The sequence below is a fragment of the Cnephaeus nilssonii genome, assembly GCF_951640355.1.
Source record: "Cnephaeus nilssonii genome assembly, chromosome: X".
NCBI lineage: Eukaryota > Metazoa > Chordata > Mammalia > Chiroptera > Vespertilionidae > Cnephaeus > Cnephaeus nilssonii.
Genome location: NC_137071.1, coordinates 13,950,798 through 13,976,178, shown reverse-complemented (window position 1 = coordinate 13,976,178; position 25,381 = coordinate 13,950,798). Strand labels below are relative to the sequence as shown.

The following is a 25,381-nucleotide window of genomic DNA, read 5'->3' as shown; positions in this document are numbered from 1 at the left end:
CAGCACCTTCTCCAGCATTTGGCCTTGTCAGTGTATTAGATGTTAGCTATTTTAGTAGATGTGCACTAATGTCTTTTTGTTTTAATTTGCAATTTCCTAATGATATATTATTATGCAAAGCATCCTTTCATTTGCTTATATGTAGAACATTGGTATCATTTCTTCCTAAGGCAGTGGTTGGCAAACCGAGGCTCGCAAGCCACATGCGGCTCATGAGCCGCGGTTTGTCACCATGTTGACTAATGAGTTTGCCGACCACTGGACTAGACTAAATGTTTCTGTGTAGTTGGAAGCTGTGAAGATTAGGCAATTGTGGCATATTGTGTGCAAAGAGGTAATGGGTAGTATATGATAGTGGTTGGCAAACTCATTAGTCAACAGAGCGGCAAACCGCGGCTGGTGCTCGCGAGCTGCATTTTGCAGACCACTATCCTAAGGATTTGATCAAATTCATCAGGAGTCCATCTGAAAATGTTGTTTTCATTTTGGGAGGATTTATTAATTACTGATTCAATTTGTTTAATATAGGTAGGTCTATTCAGATATCTATTTTTCTTGTGTAAGCTTTGTTCAATTGTGTATTTCTAAAATTGGTCAATTTCATGAAGTTTATCAAATTGTGGGCATAGCAATGTTCATAAGATTTCTTTAGTATCATTTTAATGCCCATGGAATCATTAGCTATGGCCTTCGTTTATTTTTGATATTAGTAATTTCTGTCTTCTCTCTCTTAGTTAACCAGGCTAGTAGTTTATCAATTTTATTATCAACTAGAGGCCTGGTGCATGAATTCATACACGAGTGGGGTCTGGAAGCCCTCTCCAATTGGGGCTGATAAGGCCTGGCTGGCCAGGAGGAGAGGCCTTGGGCATTTGGCCAGCCAGCCCTGCCCCCTGGTCAAACTCCTAGTTGAACTCCTGGTCGAACTCCCAGTGGAGGGGACAATTTGCATATTAGCCTTTTTTAAATAGGATTAATATTATCAAAGAATTGGCTTTTGCTTTTACTGATTTCTTCTCTTCATATTTTCATTGTGATTGATTTCTGCTCTAATAGTTATTATTTTGCTTCTTCTGTTTACTTAGGAATTGATTTGGTGTTCTTTCTCTAGTTTTATGGTTACTGTTCAGATCATTAGATTAGAACTTTCTTCTTTTCTAGTATAGGCATTCAATGCTATAACTGTCCCTTCAAATATTGTTTTTGCTCCACCCAAAAACTTTTGATAAGTGTGTTTGAATTTCATTCAGTTCAGAATAACTTTTAACATTTCCCTTCTGTGTTCTTCTTTCAACCATGTGTTATTTAGTAGTATTTTGCTCAGTCTCCAACTATTTGGAGAATTTGGGCCTATATTTTTGTTGTTGGTTTCTAATTTGATTCCATTGTGGTCTTAGAGAATACTTTGTGTGATTTCGGTTATTTAAATTGAATGATGTTTGTTTATGGTTCAGAATGTTGTCCATCTTGATGTATTTTCATGTGAGCTTGAAAAATGTGTTTTCTGCTGTTGTTCTTCCTAAAAATGTCATTTCAATCCAGTTATCCTGATGATGCTGTTCAAGTCACTTTTATCCCTACTGGTTTTCTGAGTGCTGGATCTGTGAATTACTAAGAGAGTTGTGGTGAGGTATACAACTGAAATAGTGGGTTTGTGCTATTGGTGGATTCCTCAGGTATTTTGACCCTGTGTTTTGGGGTGCACACAGATTAAGGAGTGTTACATCTACTTGGATAATTGGCTCCTTTATGATTACATAATACCCTACTTTAACACTGATAATTTTATTGGATCTGAATTTGATTTTTTGTGTAAAATAAATATGACTATTCCAGCTTCCTTTTCATTTTCATTAGAATGGTGTATATTTTTCCATCTCTTTACTTTACCTGTATCTTTAAATTTAGGGTGGTTTTCTCAAATTACATAATATGGTCTTTTTTTTGTTTGTTTGTTTTTTATTTTATTTTATTTTATTGTTTAAATTATTACAGAGTAGTACATATATCTCCTTTTTTTTTTCCATTGACCTTAGCCCAGCCTCGCCTACCCCCTGGCACATGCCCTCATCCCACCCACCCACCCCCCAGTGTCTTGTGTCCATTGGTTGTGCTTATATGCATGCATAAAAGTCCTTTGGTTGATCTCTCCCTCCCTCCATAATACTCCACAGTCTTCCCGCTGTAATTTGGCAGTCTGTTCAATTCCTCAGTGCCTCTGTATCTATCTTTTTATTCATCAGGTTATAATGTTCTTTATTTTCCATAAATGAGTGAGATCATGTGGTATTTTTCTTTCATTGCCTGGCTTATTTCACTTAGCATAATGCTCTCCTGTTCCATCCATGCTGCTGCAAATGCCAAGAATTCCTTATCTTTTATAGCAGTGTAGTATTACATAGTGTAGATGTACCATAGTTTTCTAATCCACTCTTCTGCTGATGGGCTTTTAGGCTGTTTCCAAATCTTAGCTATGGTAAATTGGGCTGCTATGAACATAGGGGTGCATATATCTTTTCTGACTGGTGTTTCTAATTTCTTGGGGTATATTCCTAGAAGTGGGAATACAGGGTCAAATGGGAATTCCATATTTAGTTTTTGAGGAAACTCCATAGTGTTCTCCACAGTGGCTGTACCAGTCTGCATTCCCAGCAGCAGTGCATGAGGGTTCCTTTTTCTCTGCATCCTCACCAGCAGTTGTCCTTTGTTGATTTGTTGATAACCATTCTGACAGGTATCAGATTCTACCGCATTGTTGTTTTGATTTGCATCTCTCAGATAATTAGTTACTTTGAGCATGTTTCCATATGTCTCTTGACCTTCCTTCTGTCTTCTTTTGAAAAGTATCTATTTAGGTCCACTGCCCATTTTTTTATTGGATCATTTATCTTCCTTTTGTTATGTTGTATTAGTTCCCTGTAAATGTTGGAGATTAAACCTTTATCAGTGATAAAGTTGGCAAAATGTTCTCCCATACAGTGGGCTTTCTTGTTGTTTTGTTGATGGTTTCTTTTGCTGTGCAAAAGCTGTTTATTTTGATGTAGTCCCATTTGTTTATTTTGTCTGTAGTTTCCATTAAAGCAGCGGTATTAGTGAAGAAATTGATTTGGCATATGTCTGAGATTTTACTGTCTGTGGATTCTTCTGGTGTTTTTATGGTTTCCTGTCTTATGTTTAAGTCCTTTATCCATTTTGAGTTTATTTTTGTGTATGGTATAAGTTGGTGGTCTAGTTTCATTTTTTTTTTTTTGCATTTATCTGTCCAATTTTCCAAACGCCATTTATTGAAGAGACTGCCTTGACTCCATTGTATGTTCATGCCTCTTTTTTCAAATATTAATTCAGCATAGTGGTTTGGGTCGATATCTCGGTTCTCTATTCTATTCCATTGGTCTATATGTCTGTTCTTGTGCCAGAACCAGGCTATTTTGAGTACAGTGGCTTTGTAATACAGCTTGAAATCTGGTATTGAGATCCCAACTACTATGTTCTTCTTGCTCAGGATTGCTGTACCTTTTGGGGGTCTTTTTTTTATTATTCCAGATGAATTTTTGGAGATTCTTTCTTGGTCTGTGAAATATGCCCTGGGTATTTTAATGAGAATTGCATTGAATCTGTAGATTGCTTTGGGTAGTATGGAAATTTTAATGATTTTGATTCTACCAATCCATATACATGGTATGTCCTTCCATCTGTTTATGTCTTCCTCTATCTCTTTTTCAGTGTCCTGTAGTTTTCCTCATATAGGTCTTTTACCTTCTTAGTTAAGTTTATGCCTCGGCATCTTAGATTTTATTGGAACAATGGTAAATGGTATTGCTTTTTTAGTCTCTCTTTCTGTAAGTTCACTATTGGTGTATAGAAATGCCATAGATTTATTGGCATTAATCTTGTATCCTGCTACATTGCCAAATACATTTATTAAGTTTAATAATTTTTTGATGGATTCTTTAGGTGTTTTTTTTTTACATACATTATCACGTCATCTGTAAGTAAGGAAAGTTTTACTTGTTCTTTTCCAATTTGGATGCCTTTTATTTCTTCTTCTTGTCTAATCGCAATGGCTAATACTTCCAGTACTATGTTGAACAGGAGTGGTGAGAGTGGGCATCCCTGTCTTGTTCCTGTTCTTCGGGGAAATGGTTTTAGTTTTTTGCCCATTGAGTATAATGTTGGCTGTGGGTTTGTCATATATGGCTTTTATTATGTTTAGGTATGATCCTTCTATTCCCACCTTGCTGAGAGTTTTTAACAAGAAAGGGTATTGGATTTTGTCAAGTGCTTTTTTTGCATCAATTGATATGACTGTGATTTTTATCTCTCAGTTTGTTTATGAGATGTATCACATTTATTGATTTGCCGATATTGTACTATCCTTGCATCTCTGAAATAAATCCTACTTGGTCATGGTGTATGATCTTTCTGATGTACTGCTGTATCCGATTTGCTAGAATTTTTTTGAGGATTTTGGCATCTATGTTCATGAGGGTGATTGTCCTGTAATTCTCTTTCATTGTGTTGTCTTTATCTAGTTTTGGTATTAGGGTGATGCTGGCTTCATAGAACGAGCTTAGAAGTGTTCCTTCCTCTTGAATTTTTTGAATAGTCTGAGGAGGATAGGTTTTAGTTCTTCCTTGAATGTTTGGTAAAACTCTCCTGTGAAGCAATCTGGCCCTGGGCTTTTGTTTGCTGGACGTTTTTTGATGACTGCTCCAATTTCATCCATACTTATTGGCCTACTGAGATTTTTAGATTCTTCCTGATTGAGTGTTTGAAGGTTGTATATTTCTAGGAATATGTCCATTTTCTCCAGGTTGGGCAGTTTGTTGGAATAGAGTTGTTCATAGTATATTTTAGCAATCATTTGCATTTTTGTGGGGTCTGTTGTTATTTCTTCTCTTTCATTTCTGATTTTGTTTATTTGGGTTCTATCTCTTTGCTTCTTGGTGAGCCTGGCTAGAGGTTCATCAAACTTCTTTATCCTTTCAAAGAACCAGCTTTTGATTTTGTTGATCCTTTGTATTGTTTTTTGTTCTGTTTTGGTCTCTATGTCATTTATCTCCTCTCTGATCTTTATTATTTCCTCCCTTATGCTTACACTGGGCTTTTCTTGTTGCTCTCTTTCTAACTCTTTGAGTTGTAGGGCTAGGTAGTTTACTACCATTGTTTCTTGTTTTTTTTGCAGTAGGCTTGTAGAGCTATGAACTCCCCTCTCAGGACTGCTTTTGCTGTGTCCCCTAGATTTTGGATTATTTTGTTTTCATTGTAGTTTTTTGCTATGATGTTTTTTATCTCTTCTTTGATCTCTCTGGTAATGCAGTCATTGTTTAATAGCATGCTATTTAGTCTCAATGTGTTTGATTTTTTTGCATTGTTTTATTGTAGTTGATTTCCAGTTTTATGCCAGTGTGAACTGAGAAGATGCTTGATATGATTTCTATCTTCTTGAATTTGAAGACACTTTGCCTGTGACCCAATATAATGTCTATCTTTGAAAATGACCCATGTACACTTGAGAAGAATTTATATGTGTGGCTTTGGGGTGAAATGTTCTAAAGATGTCAATTCCATCTAATCTAGTGAGTCATTTAGGATTGATGTTTCTTTGCTGATGTTTTTTAGAGGATTTGTCCAATGGTGATAGTTGGGTATTAAAGTCCCCTACTATGATTGAATAGCTGTCAATCTCTCCCTTGATATCTTCCAGAAGTATTTTTATGTATTTGGGTGCTCCTGTATTGGGTGTGTATATGTTTACCAGAGTTATTTCTTCCCCTTGGATTGCTCCCTTTAGTATTATGAAGTGGCCTTCCTTATCTCTTTTTATGTCCTTCACTTTGAGATCTAATTTGTCAGATATAAGTATTGCTACCCCAGCTTTTTTTTTTTTTTTTCGTTTGCATTCGCCTGAAAAACCTTTTTCCATCCCTTCATCATCAGTCTGTGTGCCTCTTTTATTCTGAGGTGGATTTCCTGTAGACAGCAGATATATGGGTCATGTTTTCTTATCCACTCAGTTACCCTATGTCTTTTGATTGTGGCATTTAATCCATTTACATTTAAAGTTATTATTGATAGGTTCTTGTTTTTCAATTTTTATTTTTTACCCTTGTGTTACTTCTTTGCTTTATGTTTCTTCTTTTTACTGCAGACCCTTTAGCATTTCTTGCATTACTGGTTAGATGTAATACTCTCACTTAGTCCTTTTTTTTTTTGTCTGTGAAGCTCCTTATTTCACCCTCAATTTTGATTGATAGCCTTGCTGGGTAAAGTATTCTTGGATTCAGACCCTTCCTTTGCATGGCTTTGTATATTTCATTCCATTCCCTTTTGGCCTGATGTGTTTCTGTTGAGAAATCAGTCGCTAGTCTGAGGGGGGATCCTTTGTAGGTAACTTTCTGTCTCTCTCTGGCTGCTTTTAAGATGCTTACTTTGTCATTGGTGTTTGCCAATTGAATTATAATGTGCCTTGGCATCGGTCTTTTGGGGTTCATTTTGTTTGGGACTCTGTGAGCTTCTTGGATTTGTGTGAGTTTTTTCTTCCCTATATCAGGGAACTTTTCTGTCATCATTTCTTTGAACAGTTTTTCTATTCCTTGCCCTGTTTCCTCTCCTTCTGGCACCCCTATTATTCGGATGTTGTTTTGTTTTGTGTTGTCCCAAATTTCCCTTAGCTCACATCCTGTTTTTTTTTTTTTTTTCTAGATGCTTCTCTGCTTGGGCATTTTTTCCTACCTTGTATTCTAGCTCACTGATGCAGTCCTCCACTTCTTCTAGTCTACTGTTGATGCTTTCTATTGAGTTCTTCATAGCAGCGATGTCATTTTTCATTTCTTCTTGGTTCTTCTTCAATTCCTCATGGTTTTTGCACATATTGTTGAATTTGTCTTCCATTGATTTCAGCCACCTTATGAACATTTCTCTGAATTCTTTCTCTGACAGGTTGCTTGCCTCCATTTAGTTTGCTTACTTTTCTGCTGATGCCTCCTTTTCTTTCAAGTGTTGGCTGTTTCTTTGTCTCCCCATGATATCTCTTCTCTGGGTGTCTGGTTATATAGTTCTCTCTCTCCTGCGTTGACTTAAAGGCACAAAATAGAACACAACAAGGCACAATGCACAAGGCACTGAACACAAATGTATTCATGATACTAACAACCCCAAATAAAGGAGACCACCAGAGAAAAGAGCATTAGGTGATAAGAAAGAAGAAAAGAGAGTGCAAAAATGAAATTGAGAAAAGGGAAAAAAATAAAGAAAAGAAATAGAATAAAAAAGAAGAGGGAAAAAAACTATTTATATGGGGAGAAAACTCCAATAGAACAGTCACTAATCCCAACAAATGCAAGCAACAAATACATAGAGATGAATGCAAACTACAAACAACAACTAATATCAAGTGAGGTGAGGAAAAACAGAAGCAAAAACAAACAGAAACACAACAAAAATAACAAAAAGAAAAAGTGAAAGAATCTCACATACAAGCATAAAAAGCAATATAATCAACAATCAAGCAAACAACAACAAAAGGTCAGAGAGAAAAAAATTTGGATTGTGAAGAAAGAGAAGAGGGATGTGTGTATGGACTTAGAGCAAGGGATTGGAAATTAGATATATAAGTGGGATGCATTTTTAACAGGGGGTAAAAGAAAGGAATAGGGAAAATCTAAAGCAGGTTTAGGGTAAGAGAAGCAGGACAACAAAAGGGAATAGTGAGAAAGAGAGTGTTGGCATAAAGGTAAAGTTGAGATAGAGTAAAATGATGCTAAAGGAAAGATGAAAATAGAATATAGAACACTAATCCCAAAGTTAAGAGAAAATAAAATGTCACTAAAAAAAAGGCAAAATAGTAGTAGTAATAATACTGACTAAAAATAAAAATGTAATAGTTAAAAAGGTAAAATCAAGTGAGGAAAAAAATAGTTTCTTAAGTAAAAGATGAAAAAAATAAAAATGTGCAGTAGTGAATGTCATTCACTTTCTCTTCTGCTCTGTTTGGCATACCTGTTTCCTAGTCAGGACAGTATTAAAGTTCCCTGCATTCCACTGCTCCTCAGTGTTGTAAGCCACAGTCCTGATATTCAAGCAGGCAGTAAGTCTTTGTTTCTTATACTCTTTTATTTGTGTTTACACAAGAGTCAATTTGTGATTCAACCCCTGGGTGGCAGTGTTTCCGGATTGACCTCCAGGTCTATAAGTCCTCTCTAGCTAGTGCTTAGATTTTGTTTTCCCTGTGGCACTTAATACTGGTTTGGGGGAATGGGCTGCCCCAGAGCTGGTTCTCTGATCATTATTCCCTGCTCTGATCCCCAGGTTCCACAAAAACAACTTTGCCCTGCAGTCTCTTAGAGTGTCCTCAACTGGGTGATCCTATGTCTTGGGCTTAGTAATCAAAGGCAAGGATTTAAAGAGAAAAAAGAAAAAAAGAAAAAAGAGCCAGAGTAAGTGTGTGAACTAGCAACTTTTATTCTCCCTTGGTGCGTGGGAATCTGTGCAGTCATTTTCCCCCTGCTTCTAAGCAGCCTGCACACTGTTAAAATTTTTAGGCTGCCCTTTTGCATCCAGTTCAGCTATGGATTGCTTTTTAGCTTTCCCTTCTATTAGCAGCCCTGCGGATCCCCTTCCACATTGGCAATAATGCTAGCCCCAACAGCCGCGGATTTTTTGAGCCACAGACTTCCCCCAGATCCTCTATCTCCCATTGTGTGCATTTCTCTCTCCTTCCTGGATCACAGACCTCAGCTTATCCTAGGCAAAATCTGACCTAGCCGTGAGAAGGTTCAGAGTTCCTCCAAGTCCTGGTATGCACGCTGCTTGGGGTCCTGTGTTCCTGGGTTTGCAGCTGTTCCCTGGGTGTTGTTGTGGATTCCCGGGACTCTACAACACTCCCCTTCAAGATGGTGTGGTCTCCACATCAGAGCCTTTGCAGGATTTCAGCAGCAGTGGACGCTGCCCAGTCAGGAGAACCCTCTGTGGCAATCCCCAACAGTCCCGTGGAGTATAGCTCTCCTGCAACTCACAAATAAACACTCCCCGTGCACCACACACTCTTTTTTTCATTCTCTCACTCACACACTATCTTGCACTATGCCTTCCTGTGGGCAGCCATCATCCCTCTGTGTCCATGGTCTTTTTTTTTAATCTCCTCTGAAAAGTTCTCCCTTTTAATGGGTATGCTTAGATTACTGATTTTTAAAGTAATCATTGCTATACTCAGATTATCATCAACCATACATGTTATTATTTTTTTTATTTCTTGTCATTATTTGTGTGTGGGGGTGTTTTTGTCTCCCACTCTTTTGCTACCTTCTCTGGTTTTAATTGAGCAGTTTACAGGACTCCATCTTCTATCTACTTTACCATATCAGTTATACTAATTTATTTACTTTTTAAAGTGAATTCTCTAGAGATTGCAGTACATATTTATGTGGGAGCTAAAAAATATTAAGACATTACTTCCCACTTTCTATGTTCCTCTTGGTGGGTTAATTATAAAATTAACACAGACAGATTAACAGGAGAAAATCAAATTCTGAATGCATTCACACAGGAATTCACATAAGGATGAATATTCCAAGGACAGCAAGGCAAGTTTGGGTCTATAGAAGACATTTTTGGACAAAGGCGAAAGGGGGTAAGCAGGTCTTAGAGTTCAGAAGTAAGAATTAGTTATTTACAGGTAGTTGGTGGAGGGGGAACAGGCAAGCAGGAATATCCTTGCTAGGCAACTGGGAAATGGTGGCACGGTTATCCCACTAACAGGCACCTGTCTAAAGAACTAATTTTTGTTTTTGTTTGTTTGTTTGTTTTTTTACCACACATCATGCTGCTTTACCATACATCATTCACATTAGGCTAAGGTGGAACCCAGGTCTTCTTCCCAAAGCAGGTTTCTCTGTCTGAGTTTCTTGGGCAGGAAAGGGGCGGGTCAAAGTTTTTGAGTCTTGATTGTTGATACACAGCTTAAAATCAATATGCCAAAAAGGCAGCTTCAGGGTGGCAAAACTTTGGTCCCTTCACAGTATACACTGAGATGCCAGATCATTATGATCTCTGAACGCATCATAATCTGGCCACTCAGTGTATATTTACAACTAATCCGAGACCACTTTCAAAAAATGCATTATTAATTCACAGGTTGTGCCAGTTCTTCCATCCTGTTTCTTATATTGTTGTCATTCATTTTACTTATTCATAAGGTTATCCTCCCTCAGTACATTGCTGCTGTCTTCATCCTGAACTGTTTGCTGTTAGATCAAATAAGAAAATAAACTATTTTATTTTATCTTCATTAACAATCTTCCTGTTTTTATGTTGATAGGAGTTTCTGACATTTATCATTTTCCAGCTCTCTGAAGAACTTCTACCGATTCTTGCAAGGCATTTCTGTTGAAAATTTATCGCATTTTATGTTTGTCTGAGAAAGTCTTTTATTTTCCTTCAGTTCAAATTATATCACTGTATATAGAATTTTAGGGTTTTGTTCTTGTTGTTGTTGTTGTTGGTGGTGGTGGTGGTGGTGTGTGTGTGTGTGTGTGTGTGCGCGTGTGTGTGTGTGTTTGCTTTCAACACTTTAAAGCTTTAAGTTAACTGTCTACTTACTTTCATGTTTTCTGAATAGAAGGCTAATGTAATTTTTAGTCTTGTATTTCAATAGATAAGGTTCCCTCTTCACTAGCTCTTTTCACATGTACAAATATTTTTTAATCAGAAAAGATTTTTTGAATTATTCAAATATATTTCTTCACTGTATCCCACTACCTAACAGTTATTCTATTTTGTTTAGAAAGATGAGCTGTGGCCAGTGATTTTTTTCCCCTCCCATGATGAAAAATTCTATATATGCAAGATAATTCTCAGGGACTCAGCCCAACATATCATTTTGCTACTGTTTCAAAAACTAGTTATTTAACAGTAATGTGTTTGTGTTGTGGCAACAACTAGGTGAACAGCTAAAGAAATAAAACTGTTGCTCTTCTTGTTTGGTTTCCTAAGGTGTGGGTAGGATATTTCTAGGTAATTTTTTTGGCATATATATATATATATATATATATATATATATATATATATATATACATGTTTGTAGGGCAAGCTTGTCAAACTCGTGTGTGGTCTACAATAAATATTTTTACGGCCCAGCCAATATAATGGTATGTAAGGAATGTTTTAATAAAATTTCATAACTTAATGTTTACAATATTCTGTTATGCACAATCCTATATAATCTTATCTAATAAAAGAATAATATGCAAATTGACCATCACTCCAACACACAAGATGGCTGCCCCCATGTGGTCAAAGATGGCTGCCCCCCTGAGGGACTAGGCCTGCAAGGGAGGGCAGTTGGGGGCAATCAAGCCTGCAGGGGAGAGCAGTTAGGGGTGACTAGGCGGGCAGAGGAGGGAAGTTGGGGGCGACCAGGCCTGCAGGGAAGGGCAGTTGGGGGGGACCCAGGCCTGCAGGGGAGAGCAGTTGGGGGGGGACCAGGCCTGCAGGGGAGGGCAGTTAGGGGTGACCAGGCCTGCAGGGGAGGGTAGTTAGGGGCAAACAGGCTGGCAGGGGAGCAGTTAGGCATCAATCAGGCTTTCAGGGGAGTGGTTAGGGGGTGATCAGGCTGGCAGGCAGAAGCAGTTAGGGGCAATCAGGAAGGCAGGCAGGCAAACAGTTGGGAGCCAGCAGTCCTGGATTGTGAGAGGGTGTTGAATTTCTAGTATTGCTTTTTTATTCTTTCTTGAAGTTTACATCTCTCTACTTACAATCTGTACTTATTTTTGCATTTTGTTTACTTTTTGTTATATTTCTGAACATATTAATCATAGTTATTTTAAAAGTTTCTTGTATGATAATTCTAATATATATTATTCTTGATTTGATGTTTCATTTGTCTCTGCAAACTGTTTCTTGTTTTTTGTTATGTGTTGTAATTTTTTGTAGAAAACTAAAAATGTATTGGGTAAAAGTTGCTGAGGTAAGTAGGCCTTTAGTGTGAAGTGTTTTGTTTTCCTGGCCAGGATTCAGGCTATGTTTACTGTTTGGTGTAGCCTTGTGTGTCAGAAGCTAAATTTCCATGGTGTCCTCATTTTCATCACCCCTGTTCTTCTTAAATGATGTCTCAGAATCTGAGGTGTGTAGCTCTTTCAGTCTTAATCCTGCTGATGGAGTAATAATGTATGGGGTGAGGGGAATGTCCTGTAATATGATGATTGGGTCTCAGGTTTTTAGTGAGCCTATGCCCTTGGGCTATGACTTCACAAGTACCTTTCAGGTTTTAACCTCTTCAGTAAAATAGGAAGTTGAGCTGATCAAGCTTATAGATAGGCATGACTCTCCAACTCATGGAAGGAGGAGCGGCCTACAGATGGTTTTTTTTTTAAATCTCTCTCAGATTGTTTAGACTAGTAAAAACCAAGTCAGTTAAGTTCTGGTGAATAGTTGCTCTTTAGACAGACCTTGTTATGAAGGAAGAATTGATTTGGACATTTTTCCAAATGGCTACTGAAAGGAATTTTAGAGACAAGACAGGCAGATTCAAGGAATAAGGGGGGTCCATGAATGAGTAATGCATATGTGAGGGCTTGGGGACACCAAATGCTTATCTTAATTTCACAGAGGTTAGAGAAATGTTACAAGAGTAAGGCAAACATTTACAGAGGATAAAGAAATGTTGCAAGAAAAGGGGAAGCAAAAGAGGGGGGCACCATGTGGGCTTTGGACTTTGAAACTGATACTTTTCAGAAGAATGACCAATTAGGAAAGCACAGGGGTCATAAGTAGGGTCCAATTAGAAAGGGTCATGAACAGACAAAGAGCTACAGCCTTTATAAATCTGGAGACAACGACATTCAAAAGAATTTTTAGGATTGATTTTTTTTCCCATTAGAGAGACAATGATCAGGTTTTTCATATTTGGGGACCTCCTCCCATGGAGGTCCACAATGGGGACCCTTACCCACGCAAAGTTGGTATATGCTTCCAATAAACTTCCACATTTTTTACCAAAGAAGCCTTTTAGTCCATGAGTTTATCCTTCAACATTATAGGGCAAGAGCCCAAAAGGCAGGAGAGTCTGCACTCTGAACCCCATGTAACACTAGTTTTCCCTTCCCCTTGATGGAAATACTAGGACACATTTTGAGACCCTAACCCTGAGTGTGATGGTGTTTGGAGATGGAGATTTTGGGAAGTACTTAGGTTTAGTTGATGTCATGAGGATGGGGTGTCCAGGATGCCATTAGTGTTCTTCTAAGAAGCACAAGAGAGAAAGAGAGATGAGAACCCTCTCTCTACCTGGCCAGGGCATTGGGAGAAGGAGGCCATCTGCAAACAAGTAAGAGAGCTCTCACTGGAAACCGAATCCACGGGCACATTGATTGTGTATTTCTCAGGCCACAAACTGTGAAAACATTTAAGCCACCCAGGCTGTGGTATTTTGTTAGAGCAGACAGAGTAGACTACTCACACTTTTTCACCTAATTCTTAAGAACAACATAAGAGGGTCAGGCCTCTGCTCACCATTTCCACAACCTCCATTGGCACACCACATAGCATAATTGAAAATTACAACCCCCTAAAGACTTACAGTTACCTAAATTCCCAAACTGCCTTGTTCAGGAAATTTCTGCCTAACTGCTCTCATAAGGAACACGCTCTTCCTCACCCATGCTTTTTACTTTATGTCTAGGATATGCAGGGTGCTTCAACATCTTCCTCATATGAGTGCGACTTGCAGGTGTCAAAATTATATGAGAAGTGGCTAGATTTCCTATAGTATCCCCAAACCTAACAATGAGACTCCCCAAGAGCAGATAAAGAGCCAGTGGTGGATAAAAGAACCAGCAAACACAAGATCTAATTTATTAAGCTTTAATTTATCCTATTTATTCAATAAACTTAAAACATCACAGTATACCTCAGTTAATTTTACAAAACTGGAAATTAAAAAGAACAAGAAAAACTAAGAATACTCATGCTTTTAGATTTCTATTCCATTATCCCAACAACTAGAATAAGGATCCTTTTACACTTCCAAGAATATTATCCCTATTGTGATGTTATATATTCTGGTGTGAAGGACGAAAAGCTTTAGATTTCTCTATGGGTGGAAAGGTTGTGCTGGCCATGGCCCTGAAAGCTGCTCTGACTTGGGCAGTAGTGGCAGCCCTGGCTGCATCTCTGGCTCGGGCTCTCTCTTCCTCATCTCTCAAAGCTTCTTCATAACACGATGGGTAGGCCCTGGGGTGGGTACCATTGACCTTTGCACAAAACTCCAGCACTTCCATCTTGCTGGTTTCAAGGTGTGCTTTTGGACCCCACAGAAACTCAGAGCGTGGAGGGTGACTGTCGGGCACCTGGTGGCACTCCAGGTACTTCAGCCTCACAAAATCGGTGATGAGCTTCCTGGGCTCCCCAAAGACGAAGTGCTTCTTCCCAGGGTACACTTGCTTCAGACGCAGATCTCCCCAGATCACTTCTTCAGAGACACAGTTGTCATTCATGAAGATCAAACCCAGGATATGCATCAGGAAACCGGTCTTGGGGAACCCCCGGCCAGGACGCACCCTCCCATTATTGGGGAGTTTCAGCTTGCTCACAAGAGAATAGGAGAGATTTCTTGAGTCGACTTCATTGATGTGTAATGCAAAGAAGGTTTCCATTTCATCAGAGGCGTTCTTGAGCATCTCACAAAATCGATCTTGGTAATCTTCCCCGACAATACGCAGCAGGTCTTTCTTCATAATGGGTTGTTTCAGCTTATACTTTGACAGAAGGAATAGCTCCAAAGCCTCAGTCCTCTTTTTGAAACCATCCACCACTGAGAGTGGGGTCACAGAGAAGACAGCCTCATCCTCATCTTGGCTGCTGGAAGCTTTATCAGATCCAGGGCCAGCAATATCTACAAAAGAGGTGGGGGTGAGCATTGAGGACCCTGGGAAGTGTTCAATGACCCACCCACAGGCAGACCCTGCCTAATACCTTCACACTGAGTAGAGAAGGATGGAGGGAACTCTTTTGCTGCTGCTGCAGTGGCCTGAGCATTGCCACAACTCTGAGGCTCAATTTGGGCACGGTGGCGTTTTTTGCTCTTGTGACGACCTGGCATGATGTCACTATAGTCAGGGACAGCAGGCAGAAGTCTGGACAGGAAATCAGGAGATGGGGATACCTGGATAAAGAAGGAGATCATGTGAGTGCCTTCAGTCAGTGGTGAGATGGATTCTACCTTGGCTTTAGCTAAGGCTGCCTCTCCAGGTTTCCTGGAGGGCAGTGCTCTAGCAACCCACAGTGCTTCCATTCTGATCCATCTGTTCCTTCAGAAACCTGGAGAGGCACTTGCAGGGATCCTTAAACTACATCCTGGCACCCCTTTCCAGGGGGTACAGGGCTGACAGCAGAAGGATTTCCAGTGGGGAGCCTGTGTTCTAGGGCAGTGGTCGGCAAACTGCTGCTCACGAGCCACATGAGGCTCTTTGGTCCCTTGAGTGTGGCTCTTCCACAAAATAGCACATGTGGGCATGCAGGTACAGTGCTATTGAAACTTCGTGGCCCAAGTGCAGAATTCGGTTTTCGGCTCTCAAAAGAAATTTCAATCATTGTACTATTGATATTTGGCTCTGTTGACTAATGTGTTTGCCGAAACCCTAGGTGTCAGAGTCTTCTCAGTTAACTACCAGAATCATCATGTGAAATATTGGCAGGTTATGTGCCCCTCTATTCTGCTCCTGTGAAATTGACACCTCAAACCAAACCTGGCAGCTCTCTGAGACCCCAAGGTCTCCTTCATGGGCTGCTTGGGTCCTTGAATACTCATTCAGGGTTCTCACCTGGTCTCCAGGTAGTGACAGGAATGCCGCTCTTCTGCTGACTGGAGGCTGCTCCTTCACTGAAGGCCTCTTTTCTGTTACATTGGATAGAAATAAGTGAGTTAGTCTAAGCCTGGCAGGCCTACCCTGAGATGAATGCAAAGTGGGGCTCAGGATTGTTATCTTATTCCATTGCAGGCCCTGTGCACAAATTCGTGCAAGAGGGGAGTCTGATGGGCCCACCCCAACATCAGGCAGCGCTCCCTGGGGGGAGAGGCCAAGGGCAGTTGGCTGGCAGGACTCACCCCAGATCTGGGTGTGGTTGGCAATTGGGGGTGGGGCCAGGCGGGGTTAAGGGCAATGGTGTGCCAGGGGGAGGGGCTAAGGGCAATTGGCAGGCTGCCTCTACCCCTGATCAGGGTGGGATTGGCACATCAGGGGCAGAAGTGACTGGGATGGGGCATGGCATTTTCAGGCCAGCCCCGCCCTATAGGGAAATTCCCTGTGAAACGCCCAGTGGAGGGGACGATTTGCATATTAGCCTTTTATTATATAGGATGATGTGTGGGCCCCGCAATCTTTCCTTTGACTGTAGGTGTAGTAGCCTGGGACTCCTCTCTCCTTCCAGCATTTCCTGAGACTGGGCTTCCCTGAGGATGAGAGTCACCCCACCTGCCCAGGGTCTCAAGGCTGAGAATAGGGGTTCTCAGGTACTGCGGTCATGGGTGTTCCCTCAAAGATGATGGCTCAGGGAGATGTCCCCTTAAACTTCTGGAAAGACCTGGATATCCTGCTACTGGTGAAGGTAAAGCGTCCCTCATAAATAAAAGCTCCCCATCCCTCTACCCAGCAGCTCCAGCCCCTCACCCCCAACCCAGCTTGCAGGACCCCCAAGGAGCAAAGCAGTGTCAGCCATCTTTTCCGGAAATCTGCTGGCAGCCTAGTCCAGCAGCGGCAGGGGGGCTCCCTGGGTCCTCCCAGAGGCCTGCCCCCTGCCCCTCCTGGGACGCTTCCTAACTTGAGGGCCGTCCCTCACGCCAGGGCCTCACACCCTGTGACTTGCTCCCAGGGGCGGCCTGACAGCCTCGCTGCCTGGCCTCCCAGGGTGGAGGGCAGCGGCAAGGTCCAGGTCTCCTCGCGGAGGGGTGGGCCGGCCCCTGGGGACCCTCAGGCTATGAGCCTGGTTTCCAACAGGCGCGGTCCCTCCTGGGGACCCTCCTACCCCCCCCACCACCCCCCCCCCCCGTGACTTCTTTCAGGACGCGGTCCCCTCCTCAGACCGAGGCCTTCACCCTCTCTGTCTGGCTACAGAGGCGGCCTGACAGCCTCGCTGCCCGGCCTCCCAGGGTGGAGGGAAGCTGCAAGGTCCGGCCTCCTCATGGAGGGGGTGGGCCGGCCCCTGGGGACCCTCCTACACCCCCCCCCCCCCGTGACTTCCTTCAGGAGGCGGTGCCCTCCTCAGACCTAGGCCTTCTCCCCTCTCTGTCTGGCTACAGAGGCGGCCTGACAGCCTCGCTGCCTGGCCTCCCAGGGTGGAGGGCAGCGGCAAGGTCCCGGCCTCCCAGGGTGGAGGGCGGAGGGGGTGGGCCGGCCCCTGGGGACCCTCAGGCTATGAGCCTGGTTTCCAACAGGCGCGGTCCCTCCTGGGGACCCTCCTACACCCCCCCCCCCCGTGTCTTCCTTCAGGACGCGGTCCCCTCCTCAGACCGAGGCCTTCACCCTCTCTGTCTGGCTACAGAGGCGGCCTCACAGCCTCGCTGCCCGGCCTCCCAGGGTGGAGGGCAGCAGCAAGGTCCCCGCCTCCTCACGGAGGGGTGGGCCGGCCCCTGGGGACCCTCCTACACCCCCCCCCCCCGTGTCTTCCTTCAGGAGGCGGTGCCCTTCCCTCAGACCAAGGCCCTCCGTGTCCGATCCACCCAGTGGGCAGGAAGGCTCACCCACGTGCCCGCCATGTTGGGGCCCTCAGGGCGCCATGAGCAGGCCCTGGGCGGAATGTCTCCCGAGTTCCCTCCCCTTGGCTCTGGTGGGGGTGTCACTCACCCTCCCCTGCTGAACGGGGCCGCCCCGCATCCCAGGGCCCACACCTCCCGAGACCCTTCAGGGGGGCGCCCTCAGCCTGAGCGCTGTGCCCAGGGTCCCCCAGGCCTGAGAGCAGGGGCAGGGCGGGAGGGGGCGGGGCAACGGCGGAGGGGCGGGGCCTCGCAGAGGGGACTGTGGCTCCCTCCTCTTTCCCCTCCTCACCTGGACTGGAGCTACAGCCTGGGCCTTCTCTCCTTCTGCCCTCAGGGCGCTGCCCCCTGAGGTCAGGTCTCCCTTCCAAGGCGCCCCAGGAGGGAGCTGGCGCGATGCCCCTCAGTTAAAGAGACAGGGCCTCTCCAGGCTGACTGCTGGCCGGATCTATGGCGCCCCCTGTGTTGTAGGGTGGAGCAGCGTCCCTCTCACAGGGATTGCCACCTGCACTCCTCTCAGGACCTGGGACACCTCCTTGGGCCCCAGCCCTTAGGCAAGGCCCTCACCTCCCTGGGGTGTCCCTGTCCTAGTCAGCCCCAGGGGGAGATCTAAGAGCAGATGAGGGAAGGCTCTGCAGGACTCGCTCAATGATTGGGTCATTCATCTGGGTCCTCATCTGGGCTCCTGTCTCTTAGGAAAGGCTTCCCCAGGAATGACACCTCCCTGAAAACTCTTGACTATCCTGCCTACTGCAAGGTCTCACAGAAAACAGGTCTGTGCCCTGGAGTGAGTGAGATGGGGAGGCTGAGGGACCAGGCAGAGGACCTAGGGCAGATCCCGGGCTCACAGACAAAACCAAAAACACACACATACAACCCAGCATCTTCTATTGCTTCTCTTTAGGACCCAGACTGGGCCGTTTATGAACTCCTGTTCCTAAAGATTTCTTTAAGATAAGAGACAGGCTGAGCCAGATAATTTTGTAAAATCTCATCTTGCCTGATCACATTATCACTGGATATTATCTCCTGCGTTTCATGACCTTTATCAAAGGTCTCTTATGCTTAGTGCTCTGGCTATGCATTCTAGTCCAGCACATGGACCACAAAACTTTTTATTTAATTTCCTAAAATATATTTTGGAGCACTGAGAAGAAAAGTGAATGTAAGTATACAACATCTGTGTCAGGGTAGCAGAGGTGGGACAGTGTGCGTCCTGGGTGAATTCAGACCAGGGGGCTTGTCTACTTCTGTCACTTACCTGCTTGTGAATATCAGCCTATGCTACGTTCACCCACTGCCAACAGAGTGTGATAAACCCTATCTTTTAAGTCTGTGGGAATAGGTATTTTAGGTGAAGCATCTGTCAAGACTACTGGCAAACACTGTGTTTTATTTTTATTGTTGTTTTTAAAAATATTTTTATTGATTTGAGGGAGAAAATGAGAGAGAGAAAGAGATAGAAGCATCAATGATGAGAGAGAACCACTGATCGACTGTGGAGATTAAGCCCACAACCCAGGCATGTGCCCTTGACCAGAATCAAAGCCAGGACCCTTCAGTCCTTCTGGCGACTCTCTATCCACTGAGCCAAACCGGCTAGGGCAACACTGGGTTTTTAATGAATGGCACTTATGATTTTTACCTACACAGTATAATTATACATATTTTTAAAATCCAGGATATGTCAGATAAAATGTAATGCTCTCAGATAGAACAACAGTGAATCACACAAAACTTCTCTTTGCAATTTAAAATCAAATAGCTTTTCTGCATTAGAGCGTTTATTATTTAACATTGGTTTGGTGGTGTTTCCCCCTGCCACCACAACTTGATGCAACTTATAGTTTCTAGAATTCAATCAAAGACCAACTCTTTAAATTCTTTCCATCTGTCCTTCCATCCAAACCACTTCCACTAGCTTTTCTTTCCTTTCCCACCAAAATGTAGCCCTCTCTTAGAACTTGCAAAGTCCACTCAAGGTATTCTAGTTAAAATGTTCTTCTAACTACCATTTCAAGGCACAGAGAGTCAACACCCTGGCTTCTGTTCATCTTCACTTCATGGGAATTTACCATTATTTGTCAGACACTCCTTGAAGAGAGTGGATTGCATACCCCTTTGTGCACTCTATATTCCTGCATTGAGATCATAGAAGAAACACCTTTGATTCCTGCCTGGAGGGTGGGGAAAGGATGCAGGGAAGGGTTGCTGGGTCCTGGGCAGCCATCTTCTCTCTGGAGTAACTTCCAGAATCACATCTCCAGGCCTGCCACCCACAAGAGGGCCAGCAAGACCAGCATGGGTTCTATGAGAAGTGGAGTTTCAAATGGGTGAGGGGGGTGAGATCTAAGCCATGGAAAGCTGGAGGCTCATCCCTGGGCCCCAGCAAGCCTTCACCACTCTATGGAGTGTGAAGTACATGGGAGCAAGGTGCTATGTCCCCTGAGAACAGCCCCTGGTGGAGCATTACAGGGTAGAGGGAGAGGGAACCTATCCTTTTCTTAGTCATGGTAGCAAGAAGGGCTTAAAAGTAACAAGAGTGCACCCTGACCAGGTGGATCATGGGGTGTAGTGTTTCCTGTGCACTGAAAATCTGTGGATTAGATCCCTGGTCAGGGAACATAATGGAGGCAAGGGATCACTGTTTCTCTTCCTCTCCATTTGTCCCTTTAAAAAAAACCAATACAAACATATTCTTGGGTGAGGATTTGAAAAGAAAAGAATCACAGGACAAGTGCTCTGTGTTAGCTCTGCCACCTGAATTGGCATTCTGGTCTCTGTGACATGAAGGGAGAAGGGAAACCCGGCTGTGGTGCTTAGGTGCCCAGGGAAGAGAGGTGAGGACAGTAGTGCTGACTGCAGCTGATGAGAGGAGGTAGTTTGACACACAGGAAGTCAGGGCAGGGGTCAAGTGGAAAAGAAAGTCAGGTGGAACATAGGCAGGGGCAGACATGGCAGTTTGAGAGAGCCTAACCACAGAAAGCAAGCATGCAGGAATAACAGAACGTTTTTAGACTCAGAGCAGGACACGTGAAAATAAGGAGGACCTGCAGCAATAAGGTGAACAGACACATAAGTTCAGGCCCTTTTCTGGGCAAGAACAACTGAGGGAAACAATCAGGTGCCAACAGGGGTAGATAAAGAGCAGGATTATAGCAACTATATACCCCTAGAGGACAGGTTTTCAATGGGAAACCCATAATTTGTCCCTCTCCCTGTGGGGGGAGTCAGAATCTACTTGTGATAAAATTTTCACTCTTTTGCCTAAATCTTATGGTCCAAGTTGCTCAATTCTCAGCATTGAGAGGCAAGGCCCTGGAAAGTAACCTTGGCTCACTCTTCTGGTTATCATTGTGACTGTGAAAAGGGTTCCTGGACTGCAGGATTCAGGAACATGCCCCTCATGTCACAGCAGCAGACTATTAGCCATGCAAGGCTTGTGATGTAAGGAGAACCTAGTAAAGGAGGCTTAGAAAGTTGGGGGATGGCAGGGGCTACAGGGACTGTAGAGTCTTCTTGGGAAGGAACAGCAGAAAGAGTTGTGAAACTTACACGTTCCATTCTGCTCCCCCCTCCGCTAGTCTGAGGAAGCAAGGGGAGAAGTTACTGGAATCTACAGCCCCAAAGTGGACCTGGGTGGAGAACCTTCCAAAAGCAGTGGGGTGCTTTGTTCAGGATACAGCCAGACCCCAGCACCCTGGCTGGGAGGAAGCCAGAAAACCAATACCCAGTTCACTCTCCTCCTGCCCTCCATTTCTTACTGATACTTCCCAAGATCCAGCCACCTAGTAGCCAGTAGGAGCCAGAACATCCACCTCAACAGAGCTCATTCAGATGTACCTCCCAGGACAGAGAGCAGATGCCGGGCTAGCCCAGAGCATGGTACACCAGGGCAACCTGAGGGAAGCAGAACAAGGAGCCTGCTGCAAACCAAGGCCTCAGGGGCTCACTTGACAAATGGAGACATGATTCTTCCAATTCCTTGACAAAGGACCTGAGCAGGAACAGGAGCTATCAGAGGCCAAATATTGAGGGAATGTCAGCTTTGTTTTCTAGGACCTTCATGCAAACCCCTGGGTACAGAAATAATAGTATTGGTTAGAAGGATAGTGAAGAGGAGGAGACTGATGAAGAGGAGAGTGAAGAACAGGAGAGTGAGGATGCGGGTTCAGCTACTGGACACAGCTGAAATGTGTGGATGAATTTGAGGAATAGAGGCCTCAGAACCAGGTACAGGGTGACCTCTGTCTGGGTGGGGCATTGGACCTGGGAGTAGATATTTAGGGGGCAGGTTTTCAGAGTCTGAAGGAGCTACTTGATGGATATAGGTTTGCCCTGTGGTGAGACGAAATGAATCTTGGGAATGGTTGTGGGATCGACAAAGTCCAGGATGTAGAGTCATGATGGTGACTGGCACTCATGGGGGTGTGACAACCTAAGTGTCAACGAGCCTATGGTGTGGGAAGAATGATTCAGGAAGGGTTTTGGAAGTGAAGGTGGGGGTGTGGACAAACAGGCACCTGAATTGGAGTAGAGGGGCCAGGTCTACCTCAGTAGGAGAAGGGGAGGAGGATGTGCAGCTGTTGGCACGCACCCCCAGGCTCCCTGGGCATCATCAGCCTATTGCACAGATGGGGAGACTGCGGGCCACAGTGGGCTGTCCACCCCACAGCCTGGACCTGCAGGAACCAGAAATGTCTCTCTGAGACTTTTTGTAGCCCCGTCTACATGGCTTCTGCTCCTTATAATGGAGGTAAATAAAGTCTGTGGGGGCAGATCATCCACCGACAGTCCATTGAAACCAAGGCCACAGGGAGCCAAAGGGTTGGGAAGTAGGAGTCAAGTGAAATTGGGACACAAATGTGTGGAGATGGTAGCTTTGCTCACCGCTCCCTCTTCATTTGCTCACCGCTTACCATGTGGGTAATTATGGTCACCAGGAAGGAAAGGGTGCAATTGTGTCTCCAGACAGTGTGAGCAACAAGGATTGAGAATAAGGGGATATGGTTGGGTTGCTGGAGGCTGTATGCAGCTGGAGGCTGTTTTGAGGGAGTTTGGTGGATCTGGGGTGCAGGGTGATATAGTGGTGCAATGGCACCCCACATGTGACCCTGTGTGTGGCAGGAGTGGAGGATGTGGGTAAGTGGGAGCTAATTAGCTGGAGTATGGTCTCTGGGCAGGGCCTGGACTCAAGCCCATGTCTGCCAGCCTCATGTAATCTGCACCAACAGCCCTCGGTATTCCTGGGGCTTCCCATCTTCCCCTGAACCCTCGGGCTGCCATCCAGTCAGTGTAACCAGGGTCTTTCCAGTGCTGTCAATGTGTTCAGGCCTGGAGTGGTGCACAGAGGACCAGTGGGGAGGGACAAAGAGGTGCCTCTTTTTTCTTTGGTTCCTTGGGATGGGAGAACAGGGAGCTTGGGGCTCCTGACTCAGCCTAGGAAGGTCCTTTCTTGCAGCCCAGTCCATGGTGGCTGGTGACAGCAACTGTCAGAGAGAAGAACCAGTTCCCCAGCCCACCCCTCCAAACTCTGGGACTCTTGCTCAGGCCCCTCTGAGTCCCCATAAGCTTGGGAAAGACTGGGACAGTGGCTGGGCTCTTTACCTCCTGATGGTCCCAGGCTTCTAACATCTTATGCTTTCCACAGGCTCAGGACCAACCCCATATGAGCGCCCAGCCTACCAGAATTTTATGACAATTAGAAAGGGAAAACCAGTAGAGAAGATGGGACAACCCCAAACCCAGCACAGTGGCAAGAAGACCATGGATCCCTGGCTGGTGGGTCTAATGGTTAAACATTGACCCATGAAACAGGAAGTCATGGGTTTGATTCCCACTCAGGACACATGCCTGAGATGAGGACCCAATCCCCAGTGGGGGATGTGCAGGAGGCAACCAATCAATGGTTCTCTCTCATAGATGTTTCTATCTCCCCTTCTCTCTCTCTCTCTCTCTCTCTCTCTCTCTCTCTCTCTCTCTCTCTCTTTCTCTCTCTCTTAAGAAAATCAATAAAGCATTTTTTTAGAGTCCACTGTCCAGACTGGAGTGAGGACCAAGCCAGGGAGCAGGTTGGACTATGGGCACAGGGTCTGAGACTCAGAAATTATTCAGTTAATGGACTAGAATAGGGATGAGAGCAAACAGCACTGATACTTTTGAAAAGGTCTGCAAAACAAGAAAAGTGCTCCATACCTAAGAAAATTGGGGAGGCATTTTTATCCCACAGGAGCTTGGCCAGGAGCTAAACCCAAGGGAAGCTCTAGTAGCATTCCCTAAGTGCCTATGTAAGCTGGTTTCCAAGCAGGCCTAATTCTCCCGTGGCTAGAGGCATCTGAATTCCAACAATTCACTTTCTTCTGGTGATGACAGTAGGCAAGCCCTTTGTTTGAGGGAAACCTCAAAGGCCTAGGACTATAGGCCTAGAGACTGAGATAGCAAGGTCTCCTTGTACTACTGGGAGGGACTGCTCAGCTAAGCTCTTGCTGTGGGCAGCCTGCCCAGATGCCTGTGTGGAGACCTGCTCAGAAGAGACCTCCAGTGCCCCTGGTTCACACATTCCTCAGCAAACAATGAATCACCTATTGTGTGCAGGTCCCAGTGTGCCAGGGCCAGAGAAGTCCACTGTGGCTGGCAGAGTGGAAGGCTGGGGTGCTGACACCAGCACCTGGTGTCCAGAGTCTGCGAATATTCCCACTTATGGCAGCCTCCAAAGAGGATGAGGACCTTGAGACAAGGGTGACCCTGGATCGTTTGGGTGGACCCTTAATGCCATCACCATGTCCCTCTCAGACGGAGGCAGGTGAGCATAGACAGAGGAGAAAGAGATGTGAAGACAGAAGCAGAGATGGAAGGGATGCAGCCACAAGCCAAGGTCACCAGCCACTGCCAGAAACTGCCAGAGGCCAGGAGTTGATGCTCCTCCCAGCCTCTGGGGTGTGCCCACACTGATCACATTTCCATTTCAGTCCCTTAAGAGTCATGTAGGACTCTGGCTGGCAGAATATAAGAATGTACATTTATGTCATTTGAATCCCCTAAGTATGAGGTAATCTGTACAGCAGCAGTAGAGTTGGGGTTCTTCAGAGAAACAGAACCAATAGGATGGAGAAAAAAAGAGAGGTTGGTTCACATGATTACAGGTACTGTCCAGTCCCAGGATCTGCAGGGTGAGTCAGCCAGCTGGGGGTCCTGGGGAGCCAAGGGTTTCATTTTCAACTCTCTTGATCATTTGGACTTCTGTGACATAAAATCAGAGACTCGGTGGCATATAAACAACAGACAATGATTTTTCACAGTTCTAAAGGCTGGAAGTTTGGGATTAGGTGAATTGGTCAAAAAGGACTTCTCGATGTTTCCTCACATGGCCAGAGATATTGTGTCTTTAATGTGATGGTTAAGGTAGAATGAGGCCATTATGATAGGCCATAATCCAAACTTATAAGAATTTACATCATCCAAGGAGACAGCAGGCATGAATCCACACAAGGGACAGGCAGGAGAAGAGGGAAGACATTTGAAAGCTAAGGAGAGAGGGCTCACAACAGACCAAAACTGCCATTACCTTGACATTGGAATTCCAGCCTCTAAAACTGTGAGAAAATAAATTTCTGTTTATTGAGACATCCACTCTGC

General features: G+C 44.3%; 1 protein-coding gene across 1 annotated transcript in view; it reads right to left on the bottom strand.

The window, feature by feature from the left end:
* LOC307096104 (melanoma-associated antigen B4-like) overlaps positions 1–17,749 on the bottom strand; it is a gene marked incomplete at both ends in the record, with an annotated part of 29,085 nt that extends 11,336 nt beyond the window's left edge. Inside the window, 3 exons of the mRNA XM_079765664.1 lie at positions 14,346–14,890; positions 14,971–15,160; positions 17,735–17,749. Coding sequence (XP_079621790.1) covers positions 14,346–14,890; positions 14,971–15,160; positions 17,735–17,749 — 750 coding nt within the window. The remainder of the gene's footprint in view (positions 1–14,345; positions 14,891–14,970; positions 15,161–17,734) is intronic.
* Positions 17,750–25,381: the final 7,632 nt, after the last annotated feature.